Raw genomic sequence first — 19,957 nt, 5'->3', positions numbered from 1 at the left:
AAAATGTCTTCTTATAAACTAGCTAGTGAGATATAATAGATAGCAAGTTAGTTTGATTCTTTTTTTAATTCGTAAAAAAATTTGTGTTTGTTTATGTAGTGTTATTCTAAATAAACACAAAAATGGAAACTAAATCAGATTTGAAAAAAAGGACATTGCAAAATAGCTTGTAATACACGGTGGATTGCTAACCAGCTAAACTAGGTAGACTTTAGATACATATTAGACACAAACATTTATTTACTATACTCATTTTCAAAATTTATTTTATTTAAGGATTGTATTGATGATCAATACAAATAAAAACATAAAAAAATGGAATTGTGAAATGAGATACGGTAGATGGCTTACCAGCTAGCTAACAACAATTTCAATCCCTATTAAACAAGGACATCGTTTTTTACATTTATAATTGTTCAAAAGAAACAAAAATAAAAACAGTTATAACAAAATCTAAATATTTAAGACATGTTTTTACAATATGATAATGTAAAATAAGTGGTTGGAAACAACAAATAGTTAGCCAGCTGCTAATCAAGCTAGCTAATTAGATACTTATTGGTCTTTATCCTGTGAGTCTTCTAAATTAACACAAAAATAATTCAATTAAATCATGTTTTTCATTAGATTAGATGTAAAAATATAAATTGAATTTCCTTTTTTTTTTTAAATATCTTCATCCTATTTTTTTAATGAATCTTCTGAATTAACGAAACTAAAAACAATCATCCCATCCAAGGAATGTCTAATTTTGTCAAGATTCGTATAATTCATTGAGTTAAAAAGAAGTACATGTCGAGACCGCTTCTGTTGAATCGCTTTTATTTCAAAGAGCATGTACACAAGTTGGCGCAATTCTCCGAGCATAAGAGCTTCATGCATGGTCGTGGTGGAAGCAAACAGAACCGCTGGAGAGAAATGGAAAATGCTGCTGTCATTTGGCACATGTGGAAATATTGCTTAATGTCGTGGTTGCGGTGCTAAATATTTTTGAAGGGAATTCAAATGGAGGAACGCATTGGAAAAAAGTCAACCATTAATGTGACTGGTTAAAAAAATAAATACAATTTTCTGAGAATGTCAACAGATTAACAAAAAACAACAAACCTATTTGAATAGCTGAATCAGTTTTACATTCTAAAATGATTCCCAGTGGTGTTTGAACACTAAAGAAGTGACCAGCAACACGAGCACAAAACTGTCGCCGGCATAAAACCTTTATTAACTACAGCTGATGTTTTACATAATAAAACTGAAATAAAAAAATGTGATCACATGATCACATTTGATTACGTTTGATCATAAAATTTACTTTTATCGTACAATTGACTTTTTTTCATCCTATTATTACTTTTTCTTTGTCAAGCACAACTTTTTCATTTCGTGTTTTGATGTTGATGAAATTCTAACTTCATTATAAAAGTAAAATTAAGACTAGTAAAATTGTGATTTTTTTTGGTAATATAGCAACTTGATGCTCATAACTTTTTCGTATAAAACTTTAACGTTCTTGTAAACAAAGTTTTTCATAATTTTACTGCAGTGTTAAATTATATGCAATGCGACTGCTTCCATTCAAATTTTAAATGTCAGCATTTTTCTCTCCTCTGATTGGTTGCTAAGAGCTAAACTGTTACACTCAACTTCAACAAGCAAAACACGTCTGTAGCAAACTGCACACACTATTACATTTGAATTTTTTAGTCCCACAATGGCTGATGGAGCAGGAAAAAATTGACTTGGTCTTGGACATATAGGGAACCTCCGCATATTCACGGGTCGTCATTCGCAAATTTGTCATTTTTATGGTGTGTGTGTGGTGGTGGGGGGGGGGGGGGGGGGGGGGGGTGGAACAAATCTTCTGTTATTCGCTGAAAATCCCGTCTCCATTTGCCGTTTTTGTGCTCAGGCCAAACCACTCAAATGATTACTTTGGGGCCATCTCGTGGACATTGATAGTGTTTTCTTTTCGTGTGGGTATGAGATGTCCTGTTTTGCTGCCAGTCCTTGAACACACCTCATGCTGTTAAAAATGGCAAATGTTCCCTAACATTTATTATTATGTATAATCACTGTAAAATGAGTTTAATGACCTAATACAGATCACAAAAGGTGCCAGTGCGCATATTTGTTTGCCGATGCGTGATATCATGTTGGTTTGTGCTAGCGTGTTATTTAGGCTAATATACTAGCTAATAATACTCCTGATGAGCCTCATGTGAAGTTAGTTTGTTTGTGTCGAATAATTTAACTAATGAATATTTGTTTATGTTACATGGCTTCATGATTGTGTACATGCTCGATGCATGGAGTTGATGCTTTATGGTCTTTCAGTTTTAATCGCTTTGCTGCCATTTTTGGCATCTATACACAATTAAAAATTCCTTTTAGGAGGGACGTCAATTATTTGCGGATTTCCGCAGGGTTTCACTGTACTTAAAAGTTTATTTTCAAGGTGGACTTTTCCGGAAAAGCTAGACATCAAGAGGTATCGCTTTGGTAAAGTTTTGCGGTATTTAGAGGTGGATTAAGTCAGGTAAGTCGGCACTGGCATACTGTTTCTCATATTTTATCGCTAATTAAAGTCACTAAAATATCAACGATTTAGCTTCTGTATAGGATTTGAGTGTTTCACTTCAGGTCAGACCCTGCGCAGCGGGTGCCACATGGACACGGGCTTCCTCAGGGTGGCCAGCATCTGGTTCCAGTGGGTGATCCCCATGCCGCCGGCCTCGGGGCCGATGACCACGTGACCCATGTTTTCGCCCCGCCCGTCGTCGGACGCCTCGGCCACAGTGACCCGCAGTGAGAGCTCCTTCCCCCCCAAAAAAAAGAAATTACAATCCATCATTACATAAGCACGATTCAACATTTTATATCACTTCACAGCGTCGGACCTGCAGAACGAGGGAGGGCACAGAGAAGATCATGGCCTCGTTAAAAATGGGGTTGGTGTCGTCCCGCTTGGTGGACGTCTTCTTCTTGCTTATCTTGCGTCCATCTTGCAGGAGGTAAACTTTGACGAATGGGTCTGCAGGGTTAGAACGAGGGAGAGTGTGTATTACGAACTTGAACGAGCTACAATAAACAGGCACGCAAACACACACAGACAAAATCAAATTAGCTTTGAATGCTAAAGACAATGTTTCAATCCCTACATTTTAAACACGTTTAATTTGAGGAAGACTTAAATTCCACATCTCATTACAGTTAAGACACAAAAGTTAATTAACATCGAATAAGCACTAAGGCGCCAGGATGTCAGTTATTCATTAAATAGCAATGAGAGAAACACGCAGGTTGAAGTGTGATTCATGAACTACAGTGCAACATTTGCGTTAATGTGTAAATGATGAGGGACGAGCATTCACAATGGCAAACAATGAAAAAAAAAAAGTATTTCATGAATGTTGAGAGACACATAGTAGTGCTAATGCTACTGTTTGGCATCATATGTACAGTATTGCGTGAATGCTAAGATCTAATTTAAAAAAAAAAAAAAAAAAAAAATCTGATATAAATAAAAGAGAATTGTGAGAATTGTCTTGAAATGCTGTGACGGATTGACTCGTGTCTAGTTGATGACATGCACTTGTTTACGTATTATTTATATACAAAAACAAGAAATAAAGTGTGTGTGTGAGACCTGCAGTGTTCTTGCCCTTGGTCCACAGCAGGTTCTTACACTTGGCCACCACCACTGTGAGGCGCTCTGCCGTCGGTAAGTAGCTGAGAGACAGCAAAATCTCCCCGACTGCGTCCACCGCCTAAAAGCAGTCCAGTCCCACGCATGACATATGTTGGTATTTTCACATTTGTTGTCAAGTGTGAAACACTCCGAACATGTTAAACAAAATGCACCTATCACAATTTTGGACATAATCGCGATAAAGACGACATTTAACAGAATATTCAAACATTTTAATAATAATAATGCGAATTTGTGTTTGTCACTGTCAGAGCGGTATTCTTATAACAATATGTTTATTATTGTAGGTGGGAGCTGTTACTAACATTTCACATTTTATTATTTCGTAACTTTGACATTTCCAGTGTACTTAATTTTTTTGGCTGGTGAGTATAGACATTTAGTAATAATAAGTGTATATTAGATTTTTCATTTTTATTAGATTTTTGAATTTTTAAAGGAGATTTTATAGAATATTGTATAAAAATATTTCAGGATATCTAAGTAAAATGCAAAACAATAACAGTAATATTTTTTACAGATACAATTTTTCATTTAATTTTTATACATAAAATTACATTATACCTTTTCCCTAACTTCTCCAGGTTTTGCATAAACCCTAATAATAATAGTAACATTTAGGCCTCGGACTCGTCTTCTAAATCGCCATCCGCTAGTCGCGTTGACAGTAATGAATGACTTCCGAATCAAGAGTCGAATCATTACTCCTCGTACGGTTCTGAAATAAAGACATGCAATTGTCCAACAAATAAAAAATCCTATTTGATTATTTGAAAATTCTATATTGAACCGGAAAGAGAGTACGCTTGTGGGTTTTGGCTGCCGCTTCTCCCTGTAAATGTTTACATTTTTTTTAGTTTAAAATGGCTTACTGTAACCAGGATCCCTCGGCGTACCGTGGCCAAAAGTAGAAACCAGGTCATTTTTACCTTGGTCTCGGTGGCGTAAAATCGTAAATACACGCTAGCTGGGAAAATCTGACTTTTCTGGTAGTTAGTTGGCTATCTCTTGTCAATTATCTGCCCGGCTGTGCTGAATCTTGCTCAATTCTCCCCCATTCATTCTGCCGCAGTAAGTGTGGCGTGGCATTAGTTGCATCTCTAGTCAGAATAAAGTAAGTGGCATGATATTCTAAGATTCGTTCTGATTCGAGGCATTCGATGATCGGTTTTATTATTATATTTGAGATATTAATGGAGGAAAATATTTGCAGCAATAACAATCATAGTACTAAAGACATTGTGTTACAATTTGACTCACTTTGTTGACGTCCTGGAGGTAGAGCCAGGCGTTGAAGGGTCTGATGGTGAGGTCCAAGTCTGACAGCTTGAGTTCGGCCACGCCGGCGCTGATGTTCCTCTCATCGCTGTCGATGCCGAAGGCGGCGAATCGGAGGCTGCATTCCTCTAGGGCGCACACGTCAATCGCCACCGAGAAGCTCTCGTCGAAGATGACGGTGAACGCGTTCGTCTTCACCTGTCGGAAGACGGACGTGACATAGACAGATGATTTGAGATGAAACTTTGGTGTTTTTGCTTAGACAATTCTTAAATGATTGAAAGATGCGGTTGAAAAGAAACATGTTTTGACTCTTGATCTCAGCTTAGTCCCTCTTCTGGTTAATAGCATTTAAAATCAGTAGCTATTGCTTTGACGGAGGTTGAAAATGTGACCGCTCCAGTGGAGTTGTCCTCAAATCGCGCGTAGAAATTGTCAAACAGCTGTCTCCTGCGTTCGACTGCTCCCATCGTGCTGCAGCTTCCCGCATAACAATATCCAATGTACATCACTTTGTTTTCAAGCCCTTGGAAAAAGTGCATAGCTTTCATTGGAAATGCCCTCGTAAGCTATGATTAAAAGGCATGTTGAGGCTTTTGACAGTGGCTATCATTAGAATGTCATTGTCCCAGCTGTTAGGATTTTCACTCATGATGCAGAATACAAAGCACAGAGAAGCTCAACACGTGCGTATTTGGCTGGATCACTTTGGAGTTTGAGCTTGGTAAACGTAGCTTCACAACATCATCTAGCAAGCGGGTGCACTTTGGCTGCTCGAGAACTGAAAGAAACAAAGAAACATGGTTTGACCTCAGCCATCTTGGCCATTTTATGTTCAAGACTACTCAAAACCACGACACTTCTTGATATTTTATCTAATCTTAAAAAAAACGACAGTGGTCATTTGTCTTGCGACAGATTTTCTGCCCTCGGAAGCAAAAGCGTGATGACAAATAAAAGGGAGTGATGCAGGTTACCAGGCAACAAGTAACACACATGGGAGGGGTGTGCGGCTGTAATTATAGCATTTTATCTTACACCAGAGCAAAAAGCCAATGTTTGTGTCTACGTGTGGCGTAAGAAGAGCGCCTTGGATGGAAGCCCACCGTAGGGCTCCTATTGATATTATTGATGACTAGCAGCACTTAGGCATTGAGAATTCACTACACAGACTGGACAAATGGGCCCGCAGAGAGGTCGGCCTTGGACTTTGCCTCCCATTTATTTATCCCCAACTGTGCACTAAAGGCTGTTCTAGTGTGTATGGCAGAAAGCAGCCACGTGTGTGAGGAGGAAGGTTTGCGAGCCTGAACAACAGCGCAGGAAGGGAGTGACAGCTAGCAGATTAGCTGTGAGACAGATGAGCGTGGAAATGAGCGTAGGGGATTGGAAAAGAAGAGACGGGTCCGCAGAATGACGGACAGCTCAGAGGGGAAAACAATACAAAGTGTGGCCGCCAAGAAGGAGATGCAGTAGATGAATTATGATCATAATAAAAATGAAATGAGAGAGGGCTAAGAAGATAGCTGACGTCAGCATTTTCTGCCTTTGCCAAATGTGGCTGAGAAAGAAATGCTGTTTAACGCTTGACCTCTGGTACTCAGCCCATCCTTTTTGTTGAAACCACACTACAGAGTTGCCTTGACAATTCTCAAATGATTAAAAGAAGCTGTGGCTGCTCAAGCGCTGAGAAGAAACATGATTTGAACTTTTAACTCCGCTTCTTCCGCCACCTTGTCTGTGATCCTTAAAATTAAAATTAAAAGTTCTTGCTTAGACATCAAGAAATAACGAGTGAACGTTTTAGCTATAATGCTTATAATGCCTGTGCAGTGTGTATGTACTGTATGTAAATGATGGACTCCTTTGTATGTTTTGGTACAAGAGATGGATTAGCGATTTAGCCATTGAAGAAAAATAATAATATCAAACATTTATTGAGCGGCAGTAAAAATGTGCCCCTCTGCGCTGACGCCGACTCTAGAGTCAAGTTAGACAGAGGAGCTTCACATGACTCTGCCGGGGGCAACAAACGTGCTCCAAAGCTACACCGGCGTCTGCGTTTCATCCTTATAAATCCTTGACAGAACGTGAGAAAAGCGAAGAACCCCAGCAAGACCTGAAAGGCCAGGAGGAAATGAACTGGCATCCGGGGTAAACCTCAGGTCAAACCGTAGCGCGGCGAGGAGTCTCCAGGACTCAGAAGCCCCCGTCACCGATACCGTGATAGACTGTGGGAAAACTTAGTAAGACTTGAATACGGGAGAAAGAAAATGCCAAACCCCCATCATGCACAACATTTCGGGCAAATGGGGTACATAGTGTAAAGGTGGCCTAACCGACAAACCGAACTTCCTTGGCGGAGGTAGCAATCTTACCCTCGTGACTCCCACATTGAGCTCTTCTGGGCCCAGAGAGATCCTGATAAAGCACCCTGGGAAGTCGCCCTCCTCCCTCTCCAGCAGGTCCTTGCCCTGGTGCGCGGTGATGCGCAGCGTCCCCTGGCCGACGTGCCGGGAGGTCTCGAACTCCAGCGTCACCTCCAGCTGGCCCACCGTGAAGTCGTGGCCGAAGTTGTTGGCGACAGACGAGATAGAGCTGAGCGAATCGGTGGAGACGGAGCGGTTGACCTGCGCCGCGCCGCTCAGGTCCAGATCGCGGCCCATCAGCTCCAGATGGCCCAGCTCCCTGAGGGCGTCCGCCGTGTCGCCCAGCGCCAGGCTGGGCTTGCGGCTGGACACGGTCGACGTCCGCCGGTGGTTGTTGGCCGCCGCCCGCTTCACAGAGAACACACATTGAAAAGATACTCACACACTGTTCGGGTCAAATTTGACACTTTCCATTTTCTCTGAAACATTGATTAATGATTAATTGCCCGTTTATTAACGTCGAACATGCTATTAGCACATTCTGAAAAGATCTGCAGTTTATAATTTCCTACTATGAGGATGTTCTCGACTTGGGGCAAAATTGACGTGGAACATACTATTGTATGTGTGCATGGAAAATGAACAGTATTTAAGGGTTAATCATGTTAACTGCCTGTACATTTCTTCACAATGACAATGTTTCGATTAATCGATTACGTCCACAAAGGACGATTTATTTAGTGCTTTTATTTTAGTTGGTGCAGAATTATTTTTCCCAGCCTATCCCAAACAACCAAGTAAATGACCATATTTACAATAACAATAAAAATATCATAAAAATGTATCATATTTATAAAAATCAGGAAGGAAGGAGCCAAGATTCAAATCCAGAACCTCTCGATTGTGAGGCAGACGTGCAAACATCTACCTCACCATGCTTCCTAAAAATATCTGTCAAATATTACTAGACAAAAAATATAAATACAAAATATTAAAATATATATATTCACATTTCCTTTTTTTTTTTTTTTTATTTTTAAATGACGCAATCACAGCAGCACAGTAGTATGTTTTTGTAAATAAGAACTTGGCAACTTGGTGTGTAAATATTCACATAACCAGGAGTGGAACCCTGTTGAATGAGACCCAAACGATCATATTCCATGGTCGGCAGTTGGCATACCTTCTGTCGTACTTCTGAGAAGGAGGTTCCATATTTTTCCTGCAGATATCTGTAGTCAAAGTTGGGAAACGGGGACGGAGCAGGGAAGGTGCCAGACTTCCACAGCTTCCAGATGTTCAGCCCCGCGACGGCCAGCAGCACCACACAGCCCACCAGGTAGATGCCCACCTCCCAGTCGGGCGGATTACGCACCACTGCCGGGGCGGCACAAAGTAACCAGAATACTCTTAGACGGGTATGAAAAACAGATTAAATAGCACAATCAACGTGCCGTTCATTATGTAGCGTCATAACATGGACGCATAATTGATTTCATCATTTGGTAAAGAAGAGCAGCGTGTGTGACTATTTTGCTCCCTAAATGGTGTGCAAAAGAAATGCTTTTTTTTTTTAAATAATAAAAAAAAGTTTTTTACTTTTATTTAAAATACAAGGAATTTTTTTTCATGGCTAAAAATAATAATCGATTTAAAAAAAACAGTTTACATTGGCAAGTTAAATTAGAGAGCTTTCTTTTTCTTTTTTAATAGAATTTTATGGCCTGACATAATTATTATATAACATAAAAATGTATGACATTATTTGATATTATACTATAAAAATGTAGATATTGATATGATACTTAAAGAAATGTAGTTTAAGGATGGTTATTTTCTTATTTCATTGATTTTCCAAACGTATAAGGTACACCTAAATATTGTTTTGACTTCAGATGTATTATTATCATAAATATAATTATATAACAGACATGGAACGAAAGAAAGAAAATTTGAAAGAAAGAAAAGAAGGAAAGAAAGAACCCCACAGGAACCATGTTTTGTGAAACTGAATCTGTAAGACAGAAAGAAAGAAAAGACAAAAGAAAGAAGGAAAGAAAGACATAAAAACTTAAATTTATCCCATGAGGATAATGTTTTTTCAGAAACTGAAAGGCAAAAAGGGAAAAAAAGAAAGATGAAAAGGAAGGACAGAAAGAAAGACACAAAGAAAAAGGAATTGAATCAACGGATGTGCATTTGAACACATTTTCAAATTTACAAAAGATAGATGGAAACATAATTTTCCGTTCTATTGTATAGTTGTAATATTTTTGCACGTGTACATAACGGACTCGTGAGCAGTTGTTGTCCACTCACCACTCAAATGGTAGCCCGCTACATCCCCATTCGAAGGAGAGGACATGGTGCAGCAGCCAGCCTGAGAAGTTAAAAAAAAAAAAAATTGTAAAAAAAGAAACATCCCATAATAAATAATGGGAGGACAATCGAGACAATATCTCGATCTGCAGCAGATGCAAAAGGCTGGCTTTGCAGTAACATTGTTACAACAAATAAATGAGGTCATTATCCAGAATGTCATTTGGTTTTTTTTTCTACAAATTATCATCTTCAGTTTTGCAGGGAAAAAACTGCCAGTGGAGTGTACGGTTGCACATATCCACATATGCATAAAGTGATAAATAACTATCATTGAGGGAAAGAACTTTATACGATTGATTCGCAGCATTCGTATTATAACAAGGAGGAAAATATTGTTTCCACACAATGGCATTGGAATGAGTATTTGTCATTCACCATTTGGACAATGAGACTTTTTAATTGAACAATAATATCAGTGAGAATGTTCATCTCCCAGCATTCAGACAATGGTATGATTTTTTATTTTTGTATTTTTTATTTTTAAGAATCCTCCTGTCTCAGTATAGAGAAAACAATATTTTTGGATGCACATATAGCCTGAATGTTTGTTACACTGCATTCAGATAAGAATATCTTGTTTTAATGAATAAAACATTTTTAAAAAATGGATTGGTGAGAATGATTTTCGCTCAGCATTCAGACAATAGCTAGTTTTCCTAATGGACATACTAACATTAGTGTTAATGATTGTCTCCCAGGATTCATCCATCCATCCTTTTTCTGAGCCGCTTCTCCTCACTAGGGACGCGGGCGTGCTGGAGTCTATCCCAGCTGTCATCGGGCAGGAGGCGGGGTACACCCTGAACTGGTTGCCAGCCAATCGCAGGGCACATACAAACAAACAAACAACCATTCGCACTCACATTCACAATTTAGAGTTGTCAATTAACTTACTATGCATGTTTTTGGGATGTGGGAGGAAACCGCAGTGCCCGGAGAAAACCCACGCAGGCACGGGGAGATCATGCAAACTACACACAGGCGGGGCCGGAGATTGAACCCCGATCCTCAGAACCGTGAGGCAGACGCTCTAACCAGACGCTCTAACCGTGCCGCCTCCCAGGATTCAGACAGCGGCTATTTTTGGGTCGCTAGTTTTTTTTGGATGGAAAATTTTTTTTAGTGTTAATGCTTGCCTCTCGGTATTCAGACAACAATATTGTTTGACATATGGGAGCATCAGTGTGAATAATTGTCTCTCAGTATTAAGAGAATAGCTTGTTTTTTGGATGCACAATTGCGTTCGTGTGTATGTCTGTCTTTCAGCATTCAGAGATTAATATTTTTTTACACATAGCATCAGTGTCAATGCTTGTCTCAGCATTCAGACAATCACTTTTTTTGGACACACACACACACACACACACACACACAATAGAGTCACTGTAAATGCTCGTCTCTCAGCATTCATAGAATGCTAAAAAAGTATTATGCATAAGCGTATAAGTGTGAATCCTTTGTCTCTCAGCATTTAGACAGCTAGTTTTTGTGATGCACAATTTTATTTGTGTGAATGCCTGCATTCTCAGCAGAAGAATACTTTTGGACACACAGTAGCGTCAGTGTGATAGCTTGTCTCTTAGCATTCAGACAATAATATTTGTCAACACAGTAGCATCAGTGTAAACGCTTGTCTTTCAACATTCATATAATGTCTAAATATTTTTCTGAGCATAAAACTATATTACCGTCACTGCTCATCTCTCAGCATTCTAACAAGAATATTTTTTGACACACAAGCGCATCAGGAAGTTTGGCCTTCACGCTGCGAGAAGCAGCAGTTGGACAAAACGCCAGCGAGTTTCAGCATTGATCAAGAGGAGAAGAATTCATTTTCTGGCTCGTTTTTTAAGGAGACAGAGAAGAACAACACAACACAAAGTCAATAGCACACACTGCCGAGTGACTCATTCCTCCCCCAAGAAGCTTCTCATCCTTCCCCATGGCTTCTGGAATCTCCTTCCAGCAGGCAGCTGCTTGGGGGAAACCGGAGCATTACACTAATGATAGCAGTTGTGGGGGGGCACCAGACAAGTCAGCTGGAGCCATGCAGCCAAATTAAAGTGGCTGACGCAGTGCAGAGTCCACTGATGGCTGCTGATGTGCCGTTTGGACCCGGAGCTTTGGTGTATCTTAGCCTGACTGCCGATAGATGAGTGTGTGCGTGTGTGAGGAAGGAGGGATGATTCATGGAGATTTCACAAACAACAAACGAGGCCGCGTGGGCGCGCCGGCTGTGTCTCGGTGATGCCAAAAAGCTGAAATAGAAGCCAAGCAGACAAACATGCTGTGCTTGCTTGTGTGCTGCTTGTTGGCTCTTTTAGGATTTAATTTCTTTTAGTTACAAACATGACATTGCAGTTTTTTTTGTTTTTGTTTTGTTTTTTAAAGCTCCTTTGTTGGCAGTTTTGAGATTTATTTGCATAATGAACTGCTACTGAAGTGGTGAAATGAGAAATTGCGACAGTTTGGAATGATCCACTTCCATCCATTTTCAACACCGCTTATCCTGGTCAGGGTCGCGGGGCGCCGGAGCCTATCCCAGCTGACTACGGGAAAAAGGCGGACTACACCCTGAACTGGTCGCCAGTCAGTCGCAGGGCACATATAGACAAGGACAACCATTCACACTCACATTCACACCGTCACTGAGTGGGAACTGAACCCATGCTGCCCGCACCAAAGTCAGGCGAGTGTACTATTACACCACCAGTGACTAGTTTGGAATTATGTACAATAAAAAATGTCTAAAATATTCATGTTTTATTTAAATACTTTGGGAGTATGGGGGAATGAGCTGGTAATAAAAAAATGTAGACAAAACAAGTAAAGTGAAAGAAATGTGCATGTGAACAAAAACATTAACATATTAAGCTGCTTAAAGCCTCTTTTTTTTTTTTTTTTAATTGTTCACTATATGCCAAACTGCTCCTTGTTGTGAAGTGAGGAAGTGAGTTAAGTTGACTGCCACCACTTGAATCTGAAAGTTTTGCTTGCAAGTCAAAAGCAAAAATATTTTCGAAGATTTAAAAAAAAAAAAAAAAAAAAACCTCTCGACTCGGGTCACCCGTATCTCAAGACACCATTGTAAGTTTATTATTGTGCTTGCACTGCAGTTTGCAGCAACTGCATCATGCTCAGAGCTGTTCCTAATATTTTGGTCACATTCCGATAGGCCTGAGAGGGAAAGAAATATTGACACACTATTGGCTTATGCTAGGTGGCAGATGCAGAATAGCGCTCTGGGAATTTGTGAAATTTTAATTTTCCGGTGGAGCATCGAAATTGAGTGGAAAATGAAACACGGAGTGTGTGCGTGCGTGTGTGTGGAGGGAGGGAGAGGGTGGCGCGTCTGAATATTCCTACAAACAGCTGATCAATCAAATCCACTTCAGTTTGGCTCAGATGACTCATAATCTAATTAACAGCCTGGCCGCTGCGCTCAGTGAAACGCATAAAACGTAGTCATACGTCTTCTGGTGCACAGCTGTGATGATTTTAGCGGAAGTGGTCACCATGTTGAAAATCTTGGCTTTTACTCTTCTGTGTCAGAGGGAATTTTCATGAGACCCTTGTAAAATCTTATTCACTGCAACAAGGACCAGGAGGGTTAAACCTTTATAGAAGATGAATGTACCTAAAATACTTCCCTGAAGAACTACGCTCAAAATTACAACTGAAGTCGCGAAGCCTTGTGTGTAGCATTTTTTTCCCATTCTAACGCAAGGGGACTGTGAGGAAATTTACCAGAACAGGCTTTACTTCGTGTGATCAGATGTCTTCGTCTTGGTGAAGCATCACACACACACACACACACACACACACACACAAAGACATGGTTCACCCAAATCAGAATCACACAATGGTCATTGCGCCGGACTATTGCAATATTAGTCATTCGAACTGCTCTAAGTGCTAGAGGACTCTGCATCTTTTAGCACAATCGTGCCTGTTTTTCTCAAAAGTGTTCTGTGTCAATTGACTGTCTGTTGTCGTACTAGAGCGGCTCCAACTACCGGAGACAAATTCCTTGTGTGTTTTTTGGACATACATGGCAACTAAAGATGATTCTGATTCGGATTTATGTGGCTCGTTACCCAAGGTTATTATTGCGCGTGCCCCATTCCAAGCAATTGTAAACTATTTTGCTTGTGATCACGAGGCAATATTTTTGGTACAAGTTTCCTGACAGTAGAATACAGCAAAACCCCGCTATTGGTAGGGGATACGGTCACTTAATAGGGACAATAATGGACACCCCCACAAAAGTATTTACAATTGGGTGGATTAAACTGTAAACATAAAACAAACTTTGATCCTAAAACACTTTCATTCAAACTCATCTGATAAAATGACCCTTAAAAATAAATGACTTAAAGTACATCCACATGTGGCGAAGAGAGAGAGAGAGAGAGAGAGAGAGAGAGAGAGAGAGAGAGAGAGGCAGCGAATCCCCTGACAAAGAGTTGGCCAATATCTCAGTGAGTGAAGAGGTGGGAGTCTCTGGGACAGAAGTGCACGTAAAAACACCCAAGTTCACCTTCAGCATTATTAGCAAGGGCACACGCAGTCAAGGAGATGCACTGAACAAGAAGATCCCCAAATCAGTTGTTTTACTGTATATTAGTATAGTGCTGCCTTGAGATGGGAGTTTAATTCATTCCATGACCACACTCATATCTCAAAACTATTGTATCTCAAAATCCTCTTTTCTTCCATTGAAATGAATGAAAATGTCATTAATCCCTTCCAGCCTCCCAAAAAGAACAACAAAAACGTTTGCAATGTGTGTGTGTTTTTTATTTATTTATTTATTTTTAAAAATAAGAATATCATCACTCTATAATATTGTAATTTATAAAATGGAGAGTAATCCCTCATTTATCACATGGGTTAGGTTCCAGACCACCCCCGCAAAAGGTGAAATCTGCGATGTTTTTTTTGATTATTTATACAAATTTAAAAGCTCTATGAGACTCCACAGACTGTTATTCTTTCAGACACTCCTGTTAACCACTCCCATACTATTATAAACAGTCTACACTCTTAAACACCTTTTAAACTCTTCCAACATAGGGTGATGTACAGAGAAGGTCAGAAGGAGCTACATTGTGTCTTTGTAGATCTAGAGAAAGCCTATGACAGAGTACCCAGAGAGGAACTGTGGTACTGCATGCAGAAGTCTGGCGTGGCAGAGAAGTATGTTAGAATAATACAGGACATGTACGAGGGCAGCAGAACAGCGGTGAGGTGTGCTGTAGGTGTGACAGACGAATTTAAGGTGGAGGTGGGACTGCATCAGGGATCAGCCATGAGCCCCTTCCTGCTTGCAGTGGTGATGGATAGGCTGACAGATGAGGTTAGACTGGAATCCCCGTGGACCATGATGTTTGCAGATGACATTGTGATCTGCAGTGAAAGCAGGGAGCAGGTGGAGGAACAGTTAGAAAGATGGAGGCATGCACTGGAAAGCAGAGGAATGAAGATTAGCCGAAGTAAAACAGAATATATGTGCGTGAATGAGAGGGTTGGTGGGGGAAGAGTGAGGCTACAGGGACAAGCGATAGCAAGGGTGGAGGACTTTAAATACTTGGGGTCAACCTTCCAGAGCAATGGTGAGTGTGGTCAGGAAGTGAAGAAACGGGTCAAAGCAGGTTGGAACGGGTGGAGGAAGGTGTCAGGTGTGTCATGTGACAGAAGAGTCTGTGCTAGGATGAAGGGCAAAGTTTATAAAACAGTGGTGAGGCCAGCCATGATGTACGGATTAGAGACAGTGGCACTGAAGAGACAACAGGAAGCAGAGCTGGAGGTGGCGGAAGTGAAGATGTTGAGGTTCTCTCTCGGAGTGACCAGGATGGATACAATTAGAAATGAGCTCATCAGAGGGACAACCAAGGTTCGATGTTTTGGAGACAAAGTTAGAGAGAGCAGACTTTGATGGTTTGGACGCATCCAGAGGAGAAATAGTGAGTATATTGGTAGAAGGATGATGAGGATGGAACTGCCAGGCAAGAGAGCTAGATGAAGACCAAAGAGAAGGTTGATGGATGTCGTGAGGGAAGACATGAGGGCAGTTGGTGTTCGAAAGGAGGATGCAGGAGATAGGCTTACATGGAAAAGGATGACGCGCTGTGGCGACCCCTAAAGGGACAAGCCGAAAGGTAAAGAAGAAGAAGAACATAAGGTAATGCAGTATTACTGTGTACTATGTACATCTTATTCTTTGTAATATGTGTTTTCTTTTGCAAATTTTATTTGCAAATATCTATGTTCAAATTATATCCCAGCCTTTTTTGTCTTCACTATCGGAAACTGGAATTATGCTACAAAATGTCGATTTGAATGTAGAGGGTTACAGTAGGCACAAACTAGCCTGCGGTTCACAGGAAAATATGTCAAGTGCAAAGCCATAACAGTAATATTACATAAACATGATTCTACATACTTAAATATCAAACGTACACTCTGAAGTTGAACACCTTCGAAAGTGTACAGTTCAGAAAAAGTATGCTTCTCAAATGTCAGAAAACATGACTTTAGTTCAGCAAGCATCAAATGCTGAACTCAACTGGTTTTGCTTTTTCTTTGGCTTGCTGGGTGTGTGACACTCTTCACAAGGGTTGTCAAGAGAAGACTAAGGACAGATTTCACAAGAAGCTCTCTTGTTGTTAAGGTGGAGGCTTTTATTGTTTTTATGGTTTACAGTGGCACACTTTTATACTTGTTGGCAATTGTCAAAGGGTGAAAAAGGACAAAGTCGACTAGTCTTTAGCAAAGGTGAGTAGTATTGTTTTCTTTAATTACACAGGAATGACTTTTTTTTTTTTTTTAAAACAATTTTATGATTTAAAAATACTTATGTTATCTGTCCATTTAAAGGATTTTTTTACAGCGATAAAAATGGACCACCTAACAGATCATTTCAATTTACATCATTTCCTATGGTAACAATTCGAAATGGGACTAAAAGCATCATGGGAAGTTAAACGTTAAAAAGGGTGACTCGTGAAACCGACTCGCCTCCGGTGAATCCTCCCTCTCAAGACTTCCTAGTGTTGCAATGTTCTACTGGTGATCACTAAAGAACAGAAAATGCTAGAATTTTTTATTTTACTGTTGAAAGAAGAGTCTACTGTTTCTTTTGGTACGTTGGGTGCTGATATTGTCACGGAACACAGTATTTTATAGGTCTTGAAAGATCAGATGGCAATATGGGGAACTCTGCTGCGAAAACAGCTGGCAGTGGAAGAATAAATAAACATTTTTTGAAGGTGACAGTTCCTATTGGAAAAATTTTAAACCCGCAAAAAAGTCTCCCGGGAACAGATTGTATTTGAACTTCATAACTAGTTAGCATTAAGGTTATGTCACTAAATTCCAGACTTTGTGATGCCATGCGGACACAAAGCTATAAATGTGTTTTAGGGTGTTGAACAAAATATAAAAGCGGCATCAATTGTTCTAAGTGCAACCTGCTGGAGTCCACCGGATCAATATGTTGGCCCTGCTTGTGTGCAGCACAAACACGCCTCCCCCCGCCCCCCCTTTAATAAGCAGAGCATAGAAGGGTGCTTTCTTACCGGGACTTTCCTGTTTGCTGCAGCGGGAGGAGGTGGTGGATAGACGAAGCAACTCCACCGCTCTCCCTTCCCTTCAGGTGCCGCTCTCCATCCAGTGCCGCCGGATGCTGGAGGAGGAGGAGGAAGAAGAAGAAGACGGAGGGGGTGGAAGAGGTGGACGACCAGGGTTGCTTCACAGGAAAAGAGGTGGTTGCTCGGAGAAAGACGAAGAGGAAGAGCGATGAAGAGACGCAGCCCGCTTGTGCTGCGGCTCGCTGGAGTCTGCAAAGAAAGATGCTGCTAGAGGCATTTCTGTGTGCGCCTTAACCTCCCCCCCCCCGAACACATCCACAGTCTCATTCTCTGCAGAAAAACTTCTCACCGCCTCCTCCTCTTCTTCATAAGCAGCAGGCAGTGAGGAAGACAACGTGCACAGGAGAATTAAAGCAACATTAGACCAAATATGACAATATTTTACATGTAAACTGTGTATTTACAGTATTTGTTTAGTTTAACACACATTACTATTGACATGTGATAGCACCTTAACAGTGGTGGCAAAACCATATACAGTACCAGAATAAACACTAAAATACAAAATATGTAACAATATTGGAATATGACAAATGATATATATTTAATTATACAGCAGGTTAGTTTCCCTCACAGAGGGCCCTTATAAATGTGGAATCATAGAAATGTATAATCGCCTCATCATATCATTACGTATACAGTGGAACCTCAGCTTTCATATGCCCTCGTTTTCGTGTTTTTATTTTGTCCCCGTTTTCGTACATCCGCTTGGTTTTCATACTATTGAAAATGATCAAACTGCTAACTTTCATGTTTTAAAATGCTTGCCATTTTTTTCAACGTATTTAAAAGTGAAGACAATTTGAAATTTTGTTCAGAACATGAAGTCGATGCACAAAATTTGTTGATGCGGGCCACACGAATTGATATGGTGGGCCGGATCTGGTCCCCCGGCCTCAAGTTTGACACCTGTGCAGGCTTTCTGTCTAAATATCTATCTATTGGCTGTGCATACTTGTGCAACCACATTATCTCAGTTGTTTATCTTATCTTTTATCTTTGTGTTAATACGAATATAAAGTTATTGACTTTCTATTTCCACAGCCACGTTCGTCACTTTTTTAAAAGCAATCCTTGCGACTTCTTGTCCACGGCTGCATGTTAAGATTTCCTTGCAAATTCCATGATGCCCTACTCCACCCCACCCGACCCGACCCGCTTTTAAGGTCTGTGCAGCCCTCATTGACAAGGTCATTGATTAAGCAGGGACTCACGTTCATGTAATGAACCTTCGAGAACATTTCCAGCATACAGTATACACACACGCACACTGATCAGTGCAGCCATGCACAGGATGTCTACACTGCAGTGGAAGAAAAGTACAATAACAATTACTTCATAAACATATATATGTATGTATGTATGTATTAACATGTGTTTCAATTTTGGTGGCGCGGTGAACCGACTGGTTAGAGCGTCTGCCTCACAGTTCTGAGGACCGGGGTTCAATCCCCGACCCCGCCTGTGTGGAGTTTGCATGTTCTCCCCGTGCCTGCGTGGGTTTACTCCCACATCCCAAAAACATGCATGCTAGGTTCATTGAAGACTTTAAATTGCCCGTAGGTGTGAATGTGAGTGAGAATGGTTGTTTGTATGTGCCCTGCGATTGGCTGGCAACCAGTTCAGGGTGTACCCCGCCTCCTGCCCGATGATAGCTGGGATAGGCTCCAGTGATGGATGTTTCTATTTTAATATCTGGAAAATTTTAAGAGTCCACTGCAAAATTATCAATTTCTCAGATTTTTCTATTTGCAGAACTGTACAGTCAAATTAACATTTCTGTTTTATTTTATAAACTACTGACAACGTAACACCCAAATTCTAATATTGTCATTCAGAGCATTTATTTGCAGAACATTTTAAAATCTTCAAAATACCCCTAAAGTCTGCTGTTTTTTTTTGTTTTAAATTTGTAGTAATATCCTTTAGCACCATCTGTTGGTAAAGCTAGTGTACTTGCTGCTCCTTAATATTGAAATGTCAAACAATACACATTTAATGAAAAAAATTATTTGAATTATTCATGAACAAAAAGAAAATCTTTAAATCAAAGTTGGATCCCTGTATTTATCTAGCTATTTAACAAAACCTTAAGTTTTTTTTTTTTTGCCCCATATTCATCCTGCTAAGAAATAAGCAAGCACAAGTAACAACAACAAAGCATTACGTACATATAAAAAACATTTTTATTATTTTTTTCCGGCCACTGTTGGTTAACAATAAATGGCCAGGAGGCATTCTGTACATGTGTTGTTCAAGAAAGCACAACGGATGCTTTGCTGTTCTGTGGTGATCTTAGTCATGGTACTGTATTGAATATACAGTACAGAATATATAATAAAAACAGATAACGGATGTTGTTTTAAATCAGGGGTGGGGAACCTTTTTCCCATTTGGGGGCCAAAAATATGACGCATTGAATACACTTATTATTATTATTAGTTATTTTTTGAGTTCCTCTGAGGTTTTACTGGACATCAAATGCTCTAGTAGGTCGTATATACGGCCCACGGGACGGAGGCTCCCCACCCCTGCTTTTAAACTGATGTGTTTAGGTCGTTCGCCCA

At 40.2% G+C, this 19,957-nt stretch overlaps 1 protein-coding gene across 1 annotated transcript; it reads right to left on the bottom strand.

The window, feature by feature from the left end:
- Positions 1–825: 825 nt before the first annotated feature.
- On the bottom strand, positions 826–17,712 carry syt12 (synaptotagmin XII). Its single transcript, XM_061677922.1, has 8 exons — positions 17,319–17,712; positions 9,676–9,736; positions 8,540–8,733; positions 7,366–7,764; positions 4,970–5,185; positions 3,647–3,767; positions 2,898–3,031; positions 826–2,815 (listed from the first exon to the last, which is right to left on the bottom strand). The coding sequence occupies exons 2-8, from the start codon at positions 9,719–9,721 to the stop codon at positions 2,642–2,644; spliced, it is 1,284 nt and encodes a 427-aa protein (XP_061533906.1). The 5' UTR covers positions 9,722–9,736; positions 17,319–17,712; the 3' UTR covers positions 826–2,641.
- Between the last annotated feature and the right edge of the window lie 2,245 nt (positions 17,713–19,957).

The sequence above is a fragment of the Phycodurus eques genome, chromosome 5 (assembly GCF_024500275.1).
Source record: "Phycodurus eques isolate BA_2022a chromosome 5, UOR_Pequ_1.1, whole genome shotgun sequence".
Lineage (NCBI taxonomy): Eukaryota > Metazoa > Chordata > Actinopteri > Syngnathiformes > Syngnathidae > Phycodurus > Phycodurus eques.
Note: the sequence above shows the minus strand (reverse complement) of the source record. Positions and strands in the feature narration are given on the sequence as shown.